This window comes from Sturnus vulgaris, chromosome 27 (genome assembly GCF_052056855.1).
Source record: "Sturnus vulgaris isolate bStuVul1 chromosome 27, bStuVul1.hap1, whole genome shotgun sequence".
Classification (NCBI taxonomy): Eukaryota; Metazoa; Chordata; class Aves; order Passeriformes; family Sturnidae; genus Sturnus; species Sturnus vulgaris.
This window is the reverse complement of record NC_142269.1, coordinates 7,003,882-7,023,296: the sequence shown is the minus strand read 5'-3', so window position 1 is coordinate 7,023,296 and position 19,415 is coordinate 7,003,882. Positions and strand designations below refer to the sequence as shown.

The 19,415-nt window shown below is 51.7% G+C and overlaps 2 protein-coding genes across 2 annotated transcripts; both read left to right on the top strand.

The window, feature by feature from the left end:
• Positions 1-5,115: 5,115 nt before the first annotated feature.
• LOC106864302 (feather keratin 1-like) lies at positions 5,116-5,430 on the top strand. Its single transcript, XM_014893925.2, has one exon. The coding sequence runs from the start codon at positions 5,134-5,136 to the stop codon at positions 5,428-5,430; it is 297 nt and encodes a 98-aa protein (XP_014749411.2). The 5' UTR covers positions 5,116-5,133.
• An 8,907-nt stretch (positions 5,431-14,337) lies between these two features.
• LOC106864303 (feather keratin 2-like) lies at positions 14,338-14,652 on the top strand. Its single transcript, XM_014893926.2, has one exon. The coding sequence runs from the start codon at positions 14,356-14,358 to the stop codon at positions 14,650-14,652; it is 297 nt and encodes a 98-aa protein (XP_014749412.2). The 5' UTR covers positions 14,338-14,355.
• Positions 14,653-19,415: the final 4,763 nt, after the last annotated feature.

The following is a 19,415-nucleotide window of genomic DNA, read 5'->3' as shown; positions in this document are numbered from 1 at the left end:
GATAAGCCACTACAGGGGGAACTGGAGATAAGAACAGGGAGAGGAATTTGCAACTGAAAGGTGAAAATTCCAGGCGTGTCCAGGCCGATCTGGGGAGCATCCTTTTTAACTGCATCCAGACAAAAATTCCTGCTGTGGGAAAGGAAGCAACTGCTTATGCACATTCGTTCCTAAGCCATGGGAATTGTATCTACACCCTGAGGATACCAAGAACTTGGAGTGTCCCAAGGTGATACCCCAGAAGAATGACTCAGGAACCCCCAACACTGACAAGACCAGAAGGAAAATCCATCAGGATGCCACTGGATCCAGTTGATATCTTTCAATTTAAACTGTCTCATTCTCTTCCTCTCTCCCACCCTTCTCGCTCCTATTACTTTCTATGTGTCTCTACCTCACATTTACCATTAAATAAAATCCATACAATTGACTTTGGCATACGGTCTCATCTGCACCCTAATTTGGGCAGAGGCACTTCTTAATAATCAGATCAAAACAATTGGTCCTCCATTCCATCTCCTGTTATACCCTGGGGCTTTTCTTGGTTTGCATCTCCCCCCAAAGAATGATGGCAGCCAGGGCAAGATAAAGTTTCCCTTCTATTCCTGTCTCCTCCTATCCACTTCCAGGAGACTTTTGGGGTTTCTGCCCTTCCAGGGCCCTCCACAGCCCAGGCTTCTCAGCCAATGTCAGCAGTGGCCACATGCCCTTCTGCAGAATGAGCCCCCAGGCCAGGAGGGAGGTCTGAGCAAAGCTGGATCTGATGGTCAGAGGGTCAGTTGGAGTCATGGCTTCCTCCCTCACCTGCAAGTTACAGTGTTCCAGGAGAATTTTGGGAGCATCCAAGGATTTATATGCGTCCAAGTGGAAACCCGTGATGACTGGTGTCCATCAGGGATCAATACAGGGTCCAATATTTATTAATATGTTCATCAATAACAGAGATAGTGGCACAGAGTGGACGCTCAAGGAGTTGTGAATGACACCAAGCTGAGGCTTGAGGAAAGTGTTTTAATTCAGAGATTTGAGAAGGGTCCCATGTGAAACTCAGGAACTTCAACAAGGCCAAGACTGGAAGAGAAATGGTCTAGACCAGCCCTGCAGAGAAGGAGCCAGAAATAATGGAGGTAAAAAAATTGGACATGAGCCAGCAATGTGTTCCTGACATCCAGAAATTCAAACATGTCCTGGTCTGCCAAACAGAAATCTGGCCAGCAAGTCAGCTCTCGTTAGACCCCACCTGATTGTTGTGTCCAGTCTGGAGACCCCAGTTCAAATAGTCATGGACCTGTTAGAGCAGCTCCAGACAAGGGCTGCAAAAATGATCACATGGATGCATCGTCCCTGCCATGGAGAAAGGCTGAGGGAATTGAACTTTTTCAGGCATGAGAAGAGCAGGCTCTGGGAAGCCCTTATTGCAGCATTTCAAGATGTGAAGGGGACAGATAAGGAAGTTGCAGAGAGACATTTTATCAAGGCCTGCAGTAACCAGACAGGGAGCACCACTGTGAAACTGCAATAGGGAGAGGTAGATGGAAGAAGTTAATGATGTGGTGGGAAATGGAAAATGGCATGTCCCATCATGGGAAGTGTTCAGGGTGAGTTTTAATGGAACTGTGAGCAACTGAAGTAGTGGCACAACATTGTTAGGAAGGGTTTGCCTGGCACTTGATGGGAAGCTGGAACCTGTGTCCCTGCAGTTACACATTCACTGCTTGGTACTTCCGATGCAGTGCTGAGCTGAGTGAGAGACAATGAAAAAGTGTGTGCAGAAAGTACAAGTGAGCCACTGAACAGTTTAGAGGAATTCCATTTTGATGGAAAGAGGCAGAGAAAGTCAGAACCCAGAGGGTCACTCAGGGCACACTGGGCACACCCAATGCCAGCCTGTGCTGACAGCCAGGGCAAAACCAGCGCCAAGAACCCCCTCCCAGAAACAGCCCTGGGGCAACATCTGTGCCCTGGGAGAGTGTCTGCAGGGCAAAGGACGACACAAAGGCAGGGGCTGGGATGCAGCAGAATTTAATGAGTCAAAAGAGGCAAAAGAGGGGGATGCAGGTGGGGGCCAGAGTGCAGGGAGCAGCTTTAGCAGGGGAAGCACCTGGTGCCACAGAGGCCACTGCCCAAGCCTGAGAGGCCAAAGCCCCCGGAGCTGATGGGCACTCCCTGAGAGCTGAGGATGCTGCCAACGGCAGCGGAGGTGGAGGATCCCACGGCGGTGTTCTGTGGGAAGGAGCTGAGGATGGGGCCGGGCAGGGTCACCACCACGGGCGAGGGCTGGATGGCCACGGTGGAGTCCTGGCACTGCCTGACACAGGGCTCATTGCAGCTGTTGGCCAGCGGGGTGGGGCCACAGGGCTGGCAGGGCCGGCACGGGGTGTAGCAGGACATGGCTTGGGGCTGCAGATGCACCTGAGAGAGAGAGCAGAGAGGATCCAACCATCAGGGGTGTTTGAGGAGTAACCTGTCACCACACCATGCAGCTGCCCTGTCAAGCCAAGATGGGAACAAGAGCTGGAGGTGTTGTACTGATGCCTACAGGTTTCTCCTTCCATCTAGCCAACAAATTCCCTGCCAAGAGCAACCAAGCCCAGGCTAATCCCACCTATCCCATCACTCACTTCAGTCAAGTCCCAAACTCTCCCTATGCACACTTTCATTCCTGTCCCTCTCCCATCATAAGCAACCCCGTGAGCTGGCATAGAACAAAGGGGCAGGTATGTGCTGAAAACAGGAGGAGGGAGAATGGAAGGAGTGAGAGGAGAAAAGTCTTCAACCTTACCTTGTTCTCAGTGAGATGGAGACAAGAGGACTGGATGGGAGAGTGAGGAGCAGCTCCTGCTTTTATACTTCTCCTGCACTGCCCCAGGCCCACAGTCACTGCACAGGGACAGTAATTTTCCAACAGACTCATCACCAAAGCAAAATATCCACCCTAACGCCACAAGCTGTGCTTTTGTTTCTGTCAACACTGTCATTTCATTTCCTCATCTCTGACATTCCTGCTGTGCCTTGCATGATCCTTCCATGTGCCACAACGAGAAGATACCCCATGGAGAGTCATGGCAGTGATGCAGAAGTACAGGAGGGCTCCTGTGCAGACAGGTGTTGACTTGGGGCAGTGAAGTGCTGTTTGTAATTGCAGTGGGCGAGCTCCAAGGCAAGGATTGCCTGAGAATACTCAAGCCATACCAGCAGAGGGTAGAAGGGATGCACAGGCCTCATCTACCTGGCCTGAGGCTTGTCTCAGGCTGTGGTGGGGGTCTCTCCTGACTGCTTTACAGAGTTAAAGGTTTGCAGAAAACATCTCCGCACCATCTGGGACACAGCCCTGGGCTTCAGGTGCCATGACTTCTCCTGGCATTAGCACTTCATCATGCTTCCTTTCCCCTGACCCAAAGGCTGCTTCAGCCTGGAGCACAAATCAGCACGTCTGGAGAAGCTGGAAACTTGCCCAGGTCCCGAGTGAATGAGAGCTTGGAGTGGTACCACGGGCCTGGGGATGCTCAGGGAGGGGATGTGCTCAGAAGGGCCCTGGGTGCAAAGCCACCTCTCAAACCACATCAAGCAGGGCTGCACTTCCCTGCCCTGCAGACATGGAGGCAGCTGGGACGCGTCCCAGGAGGGCAGGGAATCCTTCAGTAGGCAAATCTCCAGGGAGAGACTCTCCCTACCAGTGGGGAGTCACGCTCTAATTTTGGGTTGGCCGTGTGTCAGCCTTTGGCTGTGAGGCCAAGCCAGGAGTGAGTGATGTCTGCAGGCCAGGCCAAGGCAGGGAGGAATCCCCCTCCAGCAAGGACAGCTCCATCTTGGCCCTGGGAAAAAGGAATGCTTGGCAGCTCTTCCATGGGTCAGGGATGCTTGCAGGACTGACAATGTGTATTAGAAAAGTGGCACGTGCTTGTGTGCCTTGCAGATTATGGTACAGAATTTGCAGGAAATTGCAATGTGGGGAGAGGAGAGAGGGATGAATGTGGTGCAACCCCAAAAGCCAACAGACTTCTCTGACATAGAGGGCAGTGAGGCCCAACCCTAAAGGGCTTCTTCAGGAATCACAGGATGAAGGAGATCAAAAATCTCCGTCCACAAGCCTGCTGACAGCAGCAGCTGGGGTAAGCCAGAGATGGCAATGAGAGGAGACAAGTCTGCCAAATAAACCAGGAAATGTCTTCCCTGAAGGAGAAGATTTCTTTGGGCAAAGCCGTTTGAAAGCAGCAATGGAACAAAGCTGCCTGCAGAGGCAATGCCCAGTGACTGGTGGCCTGAGCAGGGAGGCAGCAGGAGGGAGAAGGATGCAGGATGCCCACATTCAGGGAGGTCATCAGCTACTCAGGAGGGGATTGCATTGGTGGAACGGCACGGCCTTGTTTCCTCCCAGGGGTTTGTCAAAACACTCCCATATTTGTCCAGAGCCACATGCTCTGCCTGCACAGCCCTCCCCAGCACATGGGGCACATCTCCTGCCTGTGTTGACGTGATCGTGCTCGGGAAAGCCTCAGGACTCCCATTCCAACACTTCAAAAGATCTTCTGTGGCCTAATGGCCATGTCAGCAATGAGGAAATGAAATGGCAGCGTTGACAGAAACCAAAACACAACCTGGAGCATTTGGGAGGACAGTGAGCTTTGGGGATGAGTGTGTAGGAAAATTACTGCCCCTGTGCAGTGACTGTGGGCCTGGGGCAGTGCAGGAGCACTATAAAAGCAGGAGCTTCTCCTCACTCTCCCATCCACTCCTTCAGCTCCATCTTGTTGGGAACAAGGTGAGGTTTCAGCCTTTTCTTGTCTTCCTCTGGGTTCTCCTTGTGCCCTTCCTCCTTGCCTTTCTCTTCCACCTCGTACTTCTCTGGGATTTCTATTCATGCACCTCCCTCCTTGTTCCCTGCTGTGTCTTGAGGCTGCTTCCCATGGGAGAGGGCAGGTGTATTGTGGAGAAAGGCTGGATACAGAGCGAGGTGTCTCCTGAGCTCTGGGCTGGGGGGGGGGAGGTCATCCGTGGCTTTGACCTTCTTGGTGGTGCTGAAAGGAGCTGAGAGAAAGGATCTCCCTCATGGTGTGGAGAGGCTGCTCTTCAAACACCCCTCACGTTCTGCTTCCCTCTTCTCTGTCTCAGGTGCATCTGCAGCCCCAAGCCATGTCCTGCTACACCCGGTGCCAGCCCTGTGGCCCCACCCCGCTGGCCAACAGCTGCAATGAGCCCTGTGTCAGGCAGTGCCAGGACTCCACCGTGGCCATCCAGCCCTCGCCCGTGGTGGTGACCCTGCCCGGCCCCATCCTCAGCTCCTTCCCACAGAACACCGCCGTGGGATCCTCCACCTCTGCTGCTGTTGGCAGCATCCTCAGCTCTCAGGGAGTGCCCATCAGCTCCGGGGGCTTTGGCCTCTCAGGCTTGGGCAGTGGCCTCTGTGGCACCAGGTGCCTCCCCTGCTAAAGCTGCTCCCTGCACTCTGGCCCCCACCTGCATCCCCCTCTTTTGACTCATTAAATTCTGCTGCATCCCAGCCCCTGCCTTTGTGTCGTCCTTTGCCCTGCAGACACTCTCCCAGGGCACAGATGTTGCCCCAGGGCTGTTTCTGGGAGGGGGTTCTTGGCGCTGGTTTTGCCCTGGCTGTCAGCACAGGCTGGCATTGGGTGTGCCCAGTGTGCCCTGAGTGACCCTCTGGGTTCTGACTTTCTCTGCCTCTTTGGCTCAGCACAGAATTGCCCTACATTGTCCAGGAACAAACATCCACTCTGTTTGCACTTCTTTTCCTTTTCCCGTCTCAGCTGCACACTGTGACACAAGTACTCAGCAGTGAATGTGTTACTGAGCAGACAGAGGAGCTGGACTCCAATCAGACTCCAGCAGGTCCCATCCTAACACAGGCTGTTCTCAGAGGGAGGGACAGAGTGCATTGTGCTGCCTTCTCACAGTCTCTTGTTATCATGGGATCTTGGAATGGGTTTTGTTGGAAGAGACCATTAAGGTTTATGTAGTCCAACCCTATTGCCATGGATGCTGATATCCTTTACTGCATCACATCAGGTTTGAGCAAATCTGTCCTTAAACCCTTCCCAAGATGGGACACCCCATCATTCTCTAGACAACATTTCCTAGTGTCTTATCACACTCACCACAGTAAACGTCTTCCTTATGTCCCATCTGTATTTATCCAATTTCAGTTGAAAACTCTTGCTCCTTGTCCAATTATTGCAGGCCTTGAGAAAACAACTCTCTCCAACTGCTTCATTCATCCCCTTTACATATCAAAAGGCTGCAATGAGGTTTTCCCAAGAGACTGCTCTTTTCCTGCCTCAAAAACCTCCAGTCTCTCCAGCCTTTCTCCACAGAAGGGGCAATGCATCTGTGTGATCATTTTTGCAGCCCTTGTCTGGAGCTGCTCTAACAGGTTCATGCCTCCTTTGAATTGAGGACTCCAGACTGGATTCAGGACTGCAGGTGAGGTCTAGCCAGAGCAGATAAGAAGTGGAGAATCCTCTCCTTTTACCTGCTGGTCATGTTTCTGTTTGTGCAGCCCTGGCCCTGATGGAATTTCTGAGCTACAAATGCACATTGCTGGCTCAGTTTTCAATCCCTACTGTCCCCATGTCTTCCTTAAAGGTCTGCTCTCAGTCCTTCCTTCTCCCAGGCTGTTCTGATACTGTCGATTTCCAGAATGTAATGTTCCTGGGAGAGATTCTGGAGACAGGGAGGCAGGGAGAGACACCAGGTGTGGGCTGAGGATTTCACAGGGCTGTGCAGGATCATCTGAGGGAGGGGAGTGGCTGAAGTGCTGCAGGACACAGCTGGGCATGTGTGATGGGTTGACTTGGGAAGAAGAAACTCAGAGAGAGGTTCTCTCTAAGGGAGCTTCCTCTGTGGGGGTTGGGACACCTTCAACAGCCAATTAGAGAAAGTTAGTTTGCTCTGTGAACACACATTTTGAAGGGGGTAATCCAGAACTGAGGCTCTTTGTCTTTCTGGCGGCCGAGCAGGTAACACCAACCCGAGTTCCACCCCCATGCAGGGGGAGGCTCAGGAAGCCGCTTGGGCCCCGTTTGCAAACGAGAAGACCCAATGGCCGGGAGGAGGAGAGGCTCCTTGATAAGACCTCCACGGCTTCCTCCCCCACGGGCCGGCGGCTCTGGAGTGGGGACCCGGTTCCCGCTGCTGTTGGAAGGGCCGGGCCTGCCCAACCCCACACGGCCTGGGGGAGGCAGCCGGGCCCTGTGTGGAAGCAGGGGTGGCCATGGGCAGGGCCGGGCCCTGTCTGGGGAGCAGGGGTGGCCATGGGCAGGGCCGGGCCCTGTGTGGGGAGCAGGGGTGGCCATGGGCAGGGCTGGGCCCTGTCTGGGAGCAGGGGTGGCCATGGGCAGGGCTGGGCCCTGTCTGGGGAGCAGGGGTGGCCATGGGCAGGGCCGGGCCCTGTCTGGGGAGCAGGGGTGGCCATGGGCAGGGCCGGGCCCTGTCTGGGGAGCAGGGGTGGCCATGGGCAGGGCCGGGCCCTGTCTGGGGAGCAGGGGTGGCCATGGGCAGGGCCGGGCCCTGTCTGGGAGCAGGAGTGGCCATGAGCAGTCTGGGCTGCAGCCCAGCCCCACAAAGGCTGATTGACACCTCAGCAGCTCCCTTTACCCAGCGCAGCCTGGGCCTGGCCCAACTCTTGTATTTGTGTTAAACTTTAACTCTTTAGTGCTCAGATAATAGTTGCAAAACCTCCGACCTTCCTTTGAATATGAAAAGGAATGAGAAGGTTTCTGAAGTCAGTGAAGCATGAGCTAAGTTTTTTAGATGGAAGGAGAATAAGGAAATGCTGTCAAGATGGCTGAAAATCCTTTTGTAAGATTGTAGGGATGAACTGATGTACTGAATATTCCTATAAACCATGGAGAAAGGCATGGAGGGTTGGAGATGTTCCATTTGATGGATGATTTGACCAAAAAGAACCTGTGTTGAGAATCTTTTGCCCCAAGAAAAGAAAGAGATCTCGGTTTTCTGAGGATGAGGCATGATCAGAGAAAAAGGAAATGAAGAAAACCTTTGCTGTAGAATATTTAATTCTTAAAAGTAATACCCCATGAGACAGACATGGCCAGCTATGACAGCTGCCAGCCAGACAGCTATGGGAAGGCTGTGGAGTTGGGAGGAGTGTCACGATTGCAGGTTCCTGGGCAGATGCAAATCATGAAAAATGAAACCACGAGAAGACTGTTTTCTTCCTTCTTGTGGAAAAAAATCCCTACACCTTCAACAAGAGGAGGCTTCTCTCTCCGGAAGTGAACTGAAAAAAGACTAAGTTAGGAACTGAACAAAGTAGTTGTTGTATGTTTGTTTTGTTGTTATGAAGGTTGGGAGAGGGAAGGAAGGAGTGGCCTGAAAAAAATCTTATTCTGAATTTGTTTTTTTCCCCCTCTTTGTTTGTGTAGTTAATAAATTTCTTTTTTTATACTCTCTTAAGTTTTAAGCCTGCCTTGCTTTTTTTGCTCCTGGTTCTGTCTCACAACAAAAAAATTAGTTTATTTAAATTGGCAAATCAAAACGAAGACAGCATGGTGACACATGTCCATGCAGAGCCCAGATTTGAAGTTGCCTTTGTTGTAGCCTACTCTGTCACATCCTTCAGTCTCTGAAAAGTAGGGCCCAGATGAAGTGCTTTTGTGGTAACACCGTAAAACAGGAGGGACTGCAAGGAGTGTTCCTGGACACCAAGAGTTGTCAATGACATCCTGGGCTATCAGAGCATGACTGTCAACAGGATATTGATGGAAATAAAGACCCCACTCTGGTCAGAATATGCCAGATGGCATCAAGATGCTGTGCTGCCTACTGGACTGTAACACAGAAAGATCTCCAGCAAGGGAAGTGAAATGCATGAAGATTGACCAGAGTGCTGAGTGAGGTGGGACATTTACTTGTGGATGAGAGGCTGAGGACACAGGCTTGCTGACAACAGAGAAGAGAAGGCTTTGATGGGAGAACTAAAAGTGTTCTTGGAGTATATGAATGGTATCAGGTAGAGAGAGGCAGAATAATTTAGAAAGGTGACATCTGAGTAATCAATGCTGTGTTAAGATAATGAATGTGATGTTGACAACCACGGCAATACCACCTCCAACAATGCCCTCCTGGAAGCACACAGCAGCACCTCTCTCACTGGACACGTTGGGTGGGTGTGTGCAGGGGAAAGGATGACACAGGTGCATGGGCCGGGGTGCAGCAGAGGTTTAATGAGTCAAAAGATGAGAACAAAGTCACTGTGAGAGGTAGAGAGAGCACCCATGCTCTATCTCTGGGCTTGTGATGTCCTGGCAGTCCCTGGCTTCCTTCCCCAGGGCCATGGCCAGCAGCTTTAGCAGGGGAGGCACCTGGTGCCACAGAGGCCACTGCCCAAGCCTGAGAGGCCAAAGCCCCCGGAGCTGATGGGCACTCCCTGAGAGCTGAGGATGCTGCCAACAGCAGCGGAGGTGGAGGATCCCACCACGGTGTTCTGTGGGAAGGAGCTGAGGATGGGGCCGGGCAGGGTCACCACCACGGGCGAGGGTTCGATGATGACGGTGGAGTCCTGGCACTGCCTGACACAGGGCTCATTTCAGCTGTTGGCCAGCGGGGTGGGGCCACAGGGCTGGCACGGGGTGTAGCAGGACATGGCTTGGGGCTGCAGATGCACCTGAGACACAGGGAAGTGAGGAACAGAGTTTAGAATAGGCTATGTCAGAGCAGTCTTTTGGCCCATCATGATGGAGAAATGCCAAGAGAAGGAGAAGACAGCAGGAGGCTGCTTAGAGAGCCCCAACAGCCTCACTGTTTGCCCCAACCCCCAAGAATGTCCTAAAGAGTGACCCAGCCCAGAGACTTCCACACCTCGGCCAGAACTCAGGAGACATCTCAGACAAAATCCAACCCCTCTCCATGCACAAATTGTGCCCCTTCCCTCTCCCCCCATAACAAGCTGCTCTCATGAGCCCACATGGGATTGAAGCAGGAAATGTGATCAGAAAGCCCAAAAGAGGAAGAGAGGAGAAGGCTTTGGACTCACCTTGATCTGAAGGAGATGGAGGTGAGAGGAGTTAATGAGAGCAAGGAGAAGGTCCCTCTTTTATAGTGCTGCTGCAGTGCCCCAGGCCCACAGGCACTGCACAAGGACAGTCATTTTCCAACACATTCACCTCCAAAGCAAAATATCCTCCCTAACGCCGCCCGTTGTGGTTGGATTTCCATCAAGGCTGCCCTTTCATTTCCTCATTTCTGTCGTGCTTGGTGTGTGTTGCAGCTCCTTCCCCGTGTGCCCTGCCAGGCCTGAGCATCCCTGGGCTCAGAGCGTGTCCGTGCAGGCACAGGATGTGTCCCCGTGCCCCAGGGGCCCGTGCAGGCTGGGGATGTTGGCTCGGGGCTGTGCCTTGCCATTGTTGGCAGCTGCCTCTGCAGGGACAGCCCCAGCTCTGCCCTGCCCAGAGCAGCAGAGCACCCAAAGGCTCCTCTCCTCACAGCACGTCCTGCCTGCTGCTCTCTGCTCCTCTCACCTCTCTCCAACACCCACTGCACGCTGCTTCTGCAGGGAAATGCTTTCCTCTGCCTTCCTCTTGATGCCCTTTGCTGGTGCTGAACCTTTGCCAGGCTGTCTGAGGATTCCAGGCTTGGGGCTGGAAAGCCAAAGCCCACCTGCAGCTGAATCAGGAAAGCTCCTGCTGGGAAACAAGATCTTGCACGCAGGGCAAGAGCAAAAGGGAGGCTTGAGCCAAGGCTGGCTGGGGCAGCCTCACTGGGGCAGGGCTGACAGCAAAGGGCAAGGTTCTCCAAGGCTTCTGGGCCTTGGTTTTCACTGGCAACATTTCCTGTCACAGGAGAAGGTTCCTGATATTCCTCGGAGATAGGGGTAGGGAAAACGTCCCCAGAGCAGAGGAGGAGGATCAGCTGTGGGAACATTTAATCAGCCTGGACCACTGTGTGTGACTTGGTGATGGACACACGAGGGTTGGTGGTAAAGAAAGCACCTCAGAGCTCCCTTTGGGAGGTGCCAGCACTCAGGGGATCCAGCTGAGGACTGGGAGAAAGAGATTGGGCATCCTGACTCCTTGAAGGCCATGACTTAAATCTGGGTTGGCTTCTGGTCCCCAAGGGTTGCAATGAGTGGGATGAAGTGCAGCTGGCGGGGACTCACTCTTCTTGCTCCACAGGGCCCAGACTGGGGCCAGCACTCTTTAACCACTTTGGACAAAGTCCTGCAAGGCTGGAGGGAGAAACTGCTGCCCCTCAAATGCTGGGGCTGTGGGGCAGCTAAAGACCTTTGCAGTACAAAATGGGTATCCTGCATTGTGGAGAGGGCTTACAGCTGGTCTCTGAGCCAGAGAGAGTTAATTGATAAGGTTTACTTCTGAAAGGAATTTTACCAAGGCACTTGGTATGGAGACTGGGAAGAGAAGAAGGAGAAGGAAGAAAAAACCTGCAGCTGGAAAAAGTATTTTTAGAAAAGTTTTGTGAAAAACAGAGGTCAAGATGGCTTTATGCCAATGAATTTTATGTTGATCTACTGTAACCAATGAACAAAGTGTAAACTTTGTAGAGTGTATAAAAGACAGCTGGCTGTTGTAATAAGTTGAATATTTTCCTTTTAAAATGTAGTGCATCCTTTTGTATGTCACATCCACCCCAACAGTGACACTGCAGAGCATCAGGACACAGCCCTGAGCCTTTGTGGAGCTGGCACCTGACAGCATCCAAGCATCCAAGGCTGCAATAGGAAGGGGTTTGCTCTCCAGCTTTGGAACATGGCCCCTCTCCTCTGTCCTGCAGTGCTGAGAAATCAGTGCCACAAAGAGCAGCCCCCAGTATGAGAGGCACAGTCATACTGGTGCAGGTCCAACAAAGGGCCTCAGAGCCCATGAGGTGACTGGAGCCCCTGGGACAGGAGGGGCTGCTTGAGGTGGTGTTGTACACCCCAGAGGAGAGGAGGTATCTGGGTACACTGCTCAGCAAGGGCTAAAAGAGCTGTGGGAGGAGTCCAGAACACAAAGCCAGGCTCTCCTGAGTCTTCTCCAGAGAACGGACAAGAGGAAATAGTCACACTGGAAATAGGGTGCACTGGTTTGAAATGCAAAACCAGTGAGAGACTCCAAGTCAGTAATGCAATTTAATAGGAAAAAAAAAGAGAAACAAAAAAAATAAAATACATGCAATAATACAAAAGAAAACCACTGACAGAGTCAGAATCCAACCTGACACCCTGTCAGTCAGTCAGGGTGTTGTTAGCAGTCCGTATAAATGGTGGCTGCAGTCCTCCTGGATGACAGATGTGGTTCAGTTGAAGCAGTGCTCCTGTAGAAGGTGCAGTTTTCCTCTGAAGCTCCAGCGATGATGTGGAAATGGTCCGACTTTCCTCTGGGATCCAGTGAAAAAAGGCTGCTTTGGTGTTCCAAATCTCAGTTTTTATCTAGGTAGGAAAGGCTTGGCTCCTGCCCCTGGCTGGGGCATCTCCCAATGGGGTGATGTAATCTTTTCAGTCACACAATAGGACTTAATGGCCCATTAACAGAAGATATCTTCTGGAAGAAGGATGGGTTGTGAATAGATAACGATGATCATCCCCCGATCTTATCAGATGGCACATCAGCAGAGGACATCTCCCACAGAGATAAGGATCACCACCCCTCCCACATTTCAACAGATGGTGATAGAATACACATTTTTTTGCATTGTACCCCAGGACATAGGGGAATTCCAGGAAAACATAAAAAAGATGTTGTTAGTGTGAGGGTGATAAAGAACTTGCCTGTGGTTGGCACAGGATTGTTCACGCTTGTAGAAATTCAGGACTTGGCTCTAAGCATCCTCCAAGAACTGATCATGCTGTCTAGAGGGGCTGTTGGACTAGGTGATATCCAGAGGTTCCTTCCTGCCTCATGGAGTCTCTCATGTGGAAAAAACGGTGATGCACAGCTGCCTCTGAGAAGGAAGAACTGGATGTGAACACTGGAATCAAGGGCAGTCTTGGCTGTCACACCAAAGAAAGTGGAGAGGAAGAGGTGGTGTCAGGGAGGGAAGGAGTAACAATGTACAAGTAGCCCCTGCACATCAAAAATCTTACACCCAGTCAGGCATCTTGCAGGTTGGATAGCATGGAGGCACCTGTGAAGAGTAAAAGAGGTCAGAAAAGCTGGCAGCAGCTCAGGCATCCTGTGGTCAAGAATTAAGAAAGGTCCAGGAAAAACACAGGAAACCAAGAGGAGACTGAGCATAGGGGATGTGCTCAAAAGGGCCCTGGGTACAAAACCAGTCTACACCAAGGAGTGCTGCACTTCCCTGCCCTGCAGACATGGAGGCAGCTGGGATGCATCCCAGGAAGTCAAGGAAATGCCTTCAGTAGGCAAATCTACATGGAGGGACTCTCCCTACCAGTGGGGAGTCACGCTCTAATTTTGGGTTGGCCGTGTGTCAGCCTTTGGCTGTGAGGCCAAGCCAGGAGTGAGTGATGTCTGCAGGCTTTGTTCCAGGCCAGGATGAGTTCCCTTCCAGCAAGGGCAGATCCATCCATGCACAGAGAAAACATCTCCAATCATCTGGGCTGTAGCCAAGCCCAGAGCTCCAGGCAGCCAATACACACCTTGCCATCAGCAGGACCTTATTGTCTGCAAGAAAGGGTGGAAATCAGTGTTACTATTTTTCCCTGGTCCCATGATCTCTTCCTTCCAGAGATGTCTCTAGCACATCTGCCTGTACTGATGTATCCCTGCCTGGGAAACCCTTCAGTCTTTCATCTTGATACTTGAAAGGATGTTTGGACACCTAATTATCACGTCAGGAATGAGGAAAAGAAATGGCAATGTTGATGGAAATAAAAGCACAACCTGTGGCGTTAGGGAGGATATTTTGCTTGGGAGGTGAGTCTGTAGGAAAATTACTACCCTTGTGCATTAGCTGTGGGCCTGGGGCAGTGCAAGGGCAATATAAGAGAGAGCTCGTCCTCACTCTCTCATCCACTGCATCTGCCTCAATCTGCTTGGGATCAAGGTGAGTTGGGTCACTTCTCTCCTTCCACTTCCTCTTCCTCCTCCTATTTTCCAGTGCATACCTGTCACTTGGCCCTATGCTGCATCATGGGACAGCTCTCTGTGTGAGGTGAAATGTGAGAGACGATCATATGAAGGGAGCCTGGGGCTTGCCTGAAGTGAGTGATGTTCTAAGCAGGAACCTTCTGAGATTGGTTGCTGTTAGCAGGGAACCTGTGGGCTAAATGTGAGAAAAAACATGTGGGCATCCCTACGTCTCCTGCTTTTGTCTCCATCTTGGCTTGAGTCACGGTGTGGTGATGGGTTGTTCTTCAAACACCTCTCATGGTCTGCTCCTCAATGTTCTCTGTGCCAGGTACATCTGCAGCCCCAAGCCATGTCCTGCTACACCCCGTGCCGGCCCTGTGGCCCCACCCCGCTGGCCAACAGCTGCAATGAGCCCTGTGTCAGGCAGTGCCAGGACTCCACCGTGGCCATCCAGCCCTCAGCCGTGGTGGTGACCCTGCCCGGCCCCATCCTCAGCTCCTTCCCACAGAACACCGCCGTGGGATCCTCCACCTCTGCTGCTGTTGGCAGCATCCTCAGCTCTCAGGGAGTGCCCATCAGCTCCGGGGGCTTTGGCCTCTCAGGCTTGGGCAGTGGCCTCTGTGGCACCAGGTGCCTCCCCTGCTAAAGCTGCTGGCCATGGCCCTGGGCAAGGAAGCCAGGGACTGCCAGCATGGGAGCGCCCTGGGGACGCAGCATCGGCTCTTTGCTTCCCCAGGGGCTGAGCAAGCCCAGCAGCTCTGGCACAAGGATGGGGCCAGCCTGGGCTCTGGGCAAGCACAGCCCATGCCTGCCTCTGCCCTCTGCCCTCTGCCCCTCTCTCCTTTCCCTCCTGTGTCCCTCTTGCCTTGTGCTCCCCTGCCCTCTGAACCCCACACAGCCATCCTGGGGACAACCTGCTGGCCCTGTCCCTCTCTGGCTCAGGCACAGGGACACCTGCTGGGGCACAGATTCCCTTCTGTCCCTCATGCTCTCTGCACTGGGATCTCCAGACAGGGGAACCTTGTTTCTGTGTTTTGACTCATTAAATTTCTCCTGCATCCCAGCCCATGTGTCTGTGTCATTCTTTCCTCATCAGGTTCTTTCTCAATATGTGAAGGGGAAAAGAGGTTTTTAAGGGCTGTTTTCGTGAGGGTTAACTTGAAATGAATGTTCCATGAAGAATAACAGCATTGTATAGGTTCCACACAAGATGGAGTTCAATTTCACCAAATTAACCCTTCTACTGGTTCTTCACAGTTGGAGCTAGAATGGTGCTCATAACACAGAAATATTTTGGGTTTTTCTGGGCAGTGCTTACCCAGCATCAACCCTGTCTCTCCACTCTCCTCTGCAAAAGGCCATGGTTGTGGTGGAAGTGGTCAAGAGGTTGGGAGAGGACAGCCAGGCTGCTGACCCACGCTGACCCAAGGGATATTCGATACCATGTGACATCATGGTCAGCAAAAAATGCTGAGAAAAAGGAGGAGGAGGGTGGCAGGGGAACATTCATTAACAGATTGTTTGTCAAAGAAGAAACTGCTAAGTGTGTTGTGTCCTTGCTTCCTAGGAGAGGCTGGACATTGCCAGTTGATGGAAGGTGAAAATAAAACTTTTTTTTTTTTTTACAGTCTTTCCTTGCTTCTCTTCATTAAACTGCCTTTATCTCAACACATGGTACTTTAATTTTATCTTCTCCCACCATACTCTCTGAGGTGAGGGTTTGATTGAACATTGATGGGCTCCTGAGGGCCAGGCAAGATGAGACTGTGCTGGAGGAACTGTCTTGTGTGGGAGATGAGCAAATAGACCTTTCCATTCTCATCCATGAGTGATGCAGATTGTTTTGTTGTGCAGGCTCACAAAGTCCTTTTTCATCTTAGTTCAAGGTGCTTAAAAATACTAATTAACTCTATTGACTTAATGTGGTGTTTGAGGTATCTGGTGTCAGGGTGGTGTAAGAAGAGAGAATGTTTTGGTGTGGCAACAGTGAAACTTGTCTTGAGGTGGCTGGTGGCAGTTTTAACACAACTCTGGAGCTTGACCAGTGCTATCAGAGGACAGGGGTACAGACAGGGGCCAAAGCACTTCTGAGAATGTCACCAGTGAGTCATGCATCTGACCTACATTTAAGAACACAGTAGTTGATGCAGACACCCAAATCACACCAGGGCTGAGACAGAGACCAAAACTTTCCTGGGGGAAAGGACCTGGGGGTGCTGGTTAACAGCAGTGGAACATGAGACTCCTTTGTAACTGCTGGGATGTTTATTGCAGAAGAACCACACTCTGTACACAGCCTGTGCATACTTTTATCAGGGATTAGAGGTTGTCTTTGTATTTCTTTGAATACATTATTGCAGTCAGATACTATCACTGGCAGTCCTTGAACTGTAACCTGTCACAATTTTATATTATGAAGAGCATTATTCCATAAACTGTCAGTATCAGTCCTTAACTGGTGTTTGCAGTCTCCAGCAGCAGGGAACATACTCAAATACAGTGGAAGACCCACTAAGGGGTCAAAAAAATGGGAGACCTGCTGAGGGGTCTCTCTGAGGCTGATGGTGCTTTCCTGACTGAGTCAGTCGAGCTGCCCTCTGATCCAGCAGGATGGCTCAGTGCAGGGTCCCCTAATTGGGCACTGACAGGGTGGTTGGGCACAAGGGTCTCAGCTTTCCTGGGGCATTGACAGACAAACACTAAGAGTCAAGTGAATCTCCCTTTTTCATGTGATAGCATCTCTGAAGGAGCTCTAGTCATTGAACTGTGTTGAGTCACTCCTTACAGTCCTAGATAGGTAGAGAAGTTTTGAAAAACAGAGCGTCATGCTCTAAGCATAGTCAAAGCAATTCTGTGATAATTGTCCCCATACAAGAATACCCAATAACCCCCCTGGTCATTTTGTGAGGGCATACACAGGGGAAAAGATGACAAAAAGGCAAGGGCTCAAATGCAGCAAAATTTTAATGATTCAAAAGATGAAAACGAGGTAAATCTGAGTCAAAGGAACACCAGAGGCAGATAGGAGTCTGCACCAAATAACTGTGGTGGACACCTCAGAATGTGTCCCTGTGCCTTAGCCAGAGAGGGACAGGGCCAGCAGGTTGTCCCCAGGATGGCTGTGTGGGGTTCAGAGGGCAGGGGAGCACAAGGCAAGAGGGACACAGGAGGGAAAGGAGAGAGGGGCAGAGGGCAGAGGCAGGCATGGGCTGTGCTTGCCCAGAGCCCAGGCTGGCCCCATCCTTGTGCCAGAGCTGCTGGGCTTGCTCAGCCCCTGGGGAAGCAAAGAGCCGATGCTGCGTCCCCAGGGCGCTCCCATGCTGGCAGTCCCTGGCTTCCTTGCCCAGGGCCATGGCCAGCAGCTTTAGCAGGGGAGGCACCTGGTGCCACAGAGGCCACTGCCCAAGCCTGAGAGGCCAAAGCCCCCGGAGCTGATGGGCACTCCCTGAGAGCTGAGGATGCTGCCAACAGCAGCAGAGGTGGAGGATCCCACCACGGTGTTCTGTGGGAAGGAGCTGAGGATGGGGCCGGGCAGGGTCACCACCACGGGCGAGGGCTGGATGGCCACGGTGGAGTCCTGGCACTGCCTGACACAGGGCTCATTGCAGCTGTTGGCCAGCGGGGTGGGGCCACAGGGCTGGCAGGGCCGGCACGGGGTGTAGCAGGACATGGCTCGGGGCTGCAGATGCACCTGAGACACAGGGAAGGGGGAAGCAGAACAGAAACTGTGGATGAAGATCTATCTTTCATTCCAGTAAAAGTGAGATAAGCCACAAGTTGGAGAAAAGAGCTGGAGATTTTGCAGTGAGATCCACAGGTATCATCTTCCTTTCTGCCCAAAAGAACCCTCTGGACAGCAACCAAGCTCAAAGAGGTTCCTTCCTGGTCCATAGCTCATGAGACACTTAACAAAGTTTCAGCCTCTGGTGATGACAGAACTTCCTCCCATTCCCTCTCCCATGACAGCAGTTCCAAGACCCCATGTAGGACTGGGACAGGTACAAGCTGAGGTGCATTTGAGGAATATGAAGAGAAAGAGGAGAAAAAGCTTCAGACTCACCTTGTACTGAAGGCAATGGAGGCAAGAGGAGTGGATGAGAGAGTGAGGAGAAGGACCTGCTTTTATATTGCTCCTGTACTGCCCCAGGCCCACTGACATTGCATGACAGCAGTAATTTTCCAACAGACTCACCTCAAAAATAAAATGTTCTACCTAGTGGAGCAGGTTGTGTTTTGGTTTCTGTCAACCTGTGCTGTCATTTAATTTCCTCATTTTCAACATTCCTTCTCTGCTTTCATGTGCTGAGTGGAAGCGCCCAATGATATCCTGGGTGATGCTGTATCAGTGAAGGCAGAAGATGTGTTGGAAGTGTTGATGGGGTCCCATGAACGCAGGGGATTTTGGCTTGGACCAATAAATTGCAATTGTACACACCTCCCCTTGCAGCAAGAAGTTTCAGCTCTCTTCCTGTTACTGAGCTTTTCTCTGGGGAGAATGTTTGCCAGTTTGTCTGAGTATGCAGGACTAGGGACAACCAAAGCCTGCCTGGGTTTGAACCAGGCAAAATACATGACAGGCACAGGAAATTCTTCCAGGTAGATGAGAATTCCAAAGGCTGACTGGAGCAGCTTCACTGAGGAGGAGGGTTACAGGAGAGGTGGAGGTACTCAAGGGATTCTTGGCCTTGGTTTTTACCAGCAGGAATTGCTGTCAAGAGATTGGGCTCCTTGGAAAGTCATCAGCAGGAAAGGCTTATCTGCACTAGGGCAGGATCAGGTGTGGGAACATTTTAACAGATGGACTGAGATGAGTGTGTGTGACTTGATGCTGTGCACTCCATGAGGGATGGTTGGTAACTGGTCACTCTCAACTCCCTTTGAAAGACTTAGTACAAACAGAATACATCTCAGGGCTGCAAGAAAGCCAGTGGAGTTATTGTCTTCAAGAAGGCCATGAAGAAGGAGCCATGTCAGCCAGCCTCACCTCAATCCCTACAAAATAATGGAGCAAATCAACCTGGAAGCAATTTCTCAGGATAAGAGAAGTTGCCTGTGAGGGGTCAGCGTGGATTTCTGGAGGCTTGACAAATCTCATTAGGTTGTCTGATTTTATGCCTAGCTTTGGTGGGTGAAGGAAGTTCAGCAAATGTTCATCTCATCTAGCTTAGGCCTTTGATGCTGTTCCCTGTAACAATCAATCCCTAGAGACAAACTGACAGAATACCAGCTGGGGAAGAGGGTAGTACAGAGGACGAAAATCTTTGAAAATTGTTGATCTCCAAGGGTTGGGATGAGGGGCACAAAGTCCAGCTGGCAGACACTCACACCTGGTGCACTGCTGGGCCCAGAGTGGGGCCAGCACTGTTGAACTCCTTTATCCAAGGTCCTACACTGGGGGAAGAAAAATCT

Bases quoted from the DNA above. Each gene is read 5' to 3' on its own strand.
- LOC106864302 (XM_014893925.2), top strand. From the start codon at position 5,134: ATGTCCTGCTACACCCGGTGCCAGCCCTGTGGCCCCACCCCGCTGGCC.
- LOC106864303 (XM_014893926.2), top strand. From the start codon at position 14,356: ATGTCCTGCTACACCCCGTGCCGGCCCTGTGGCCCCACCCCGCTGGCC.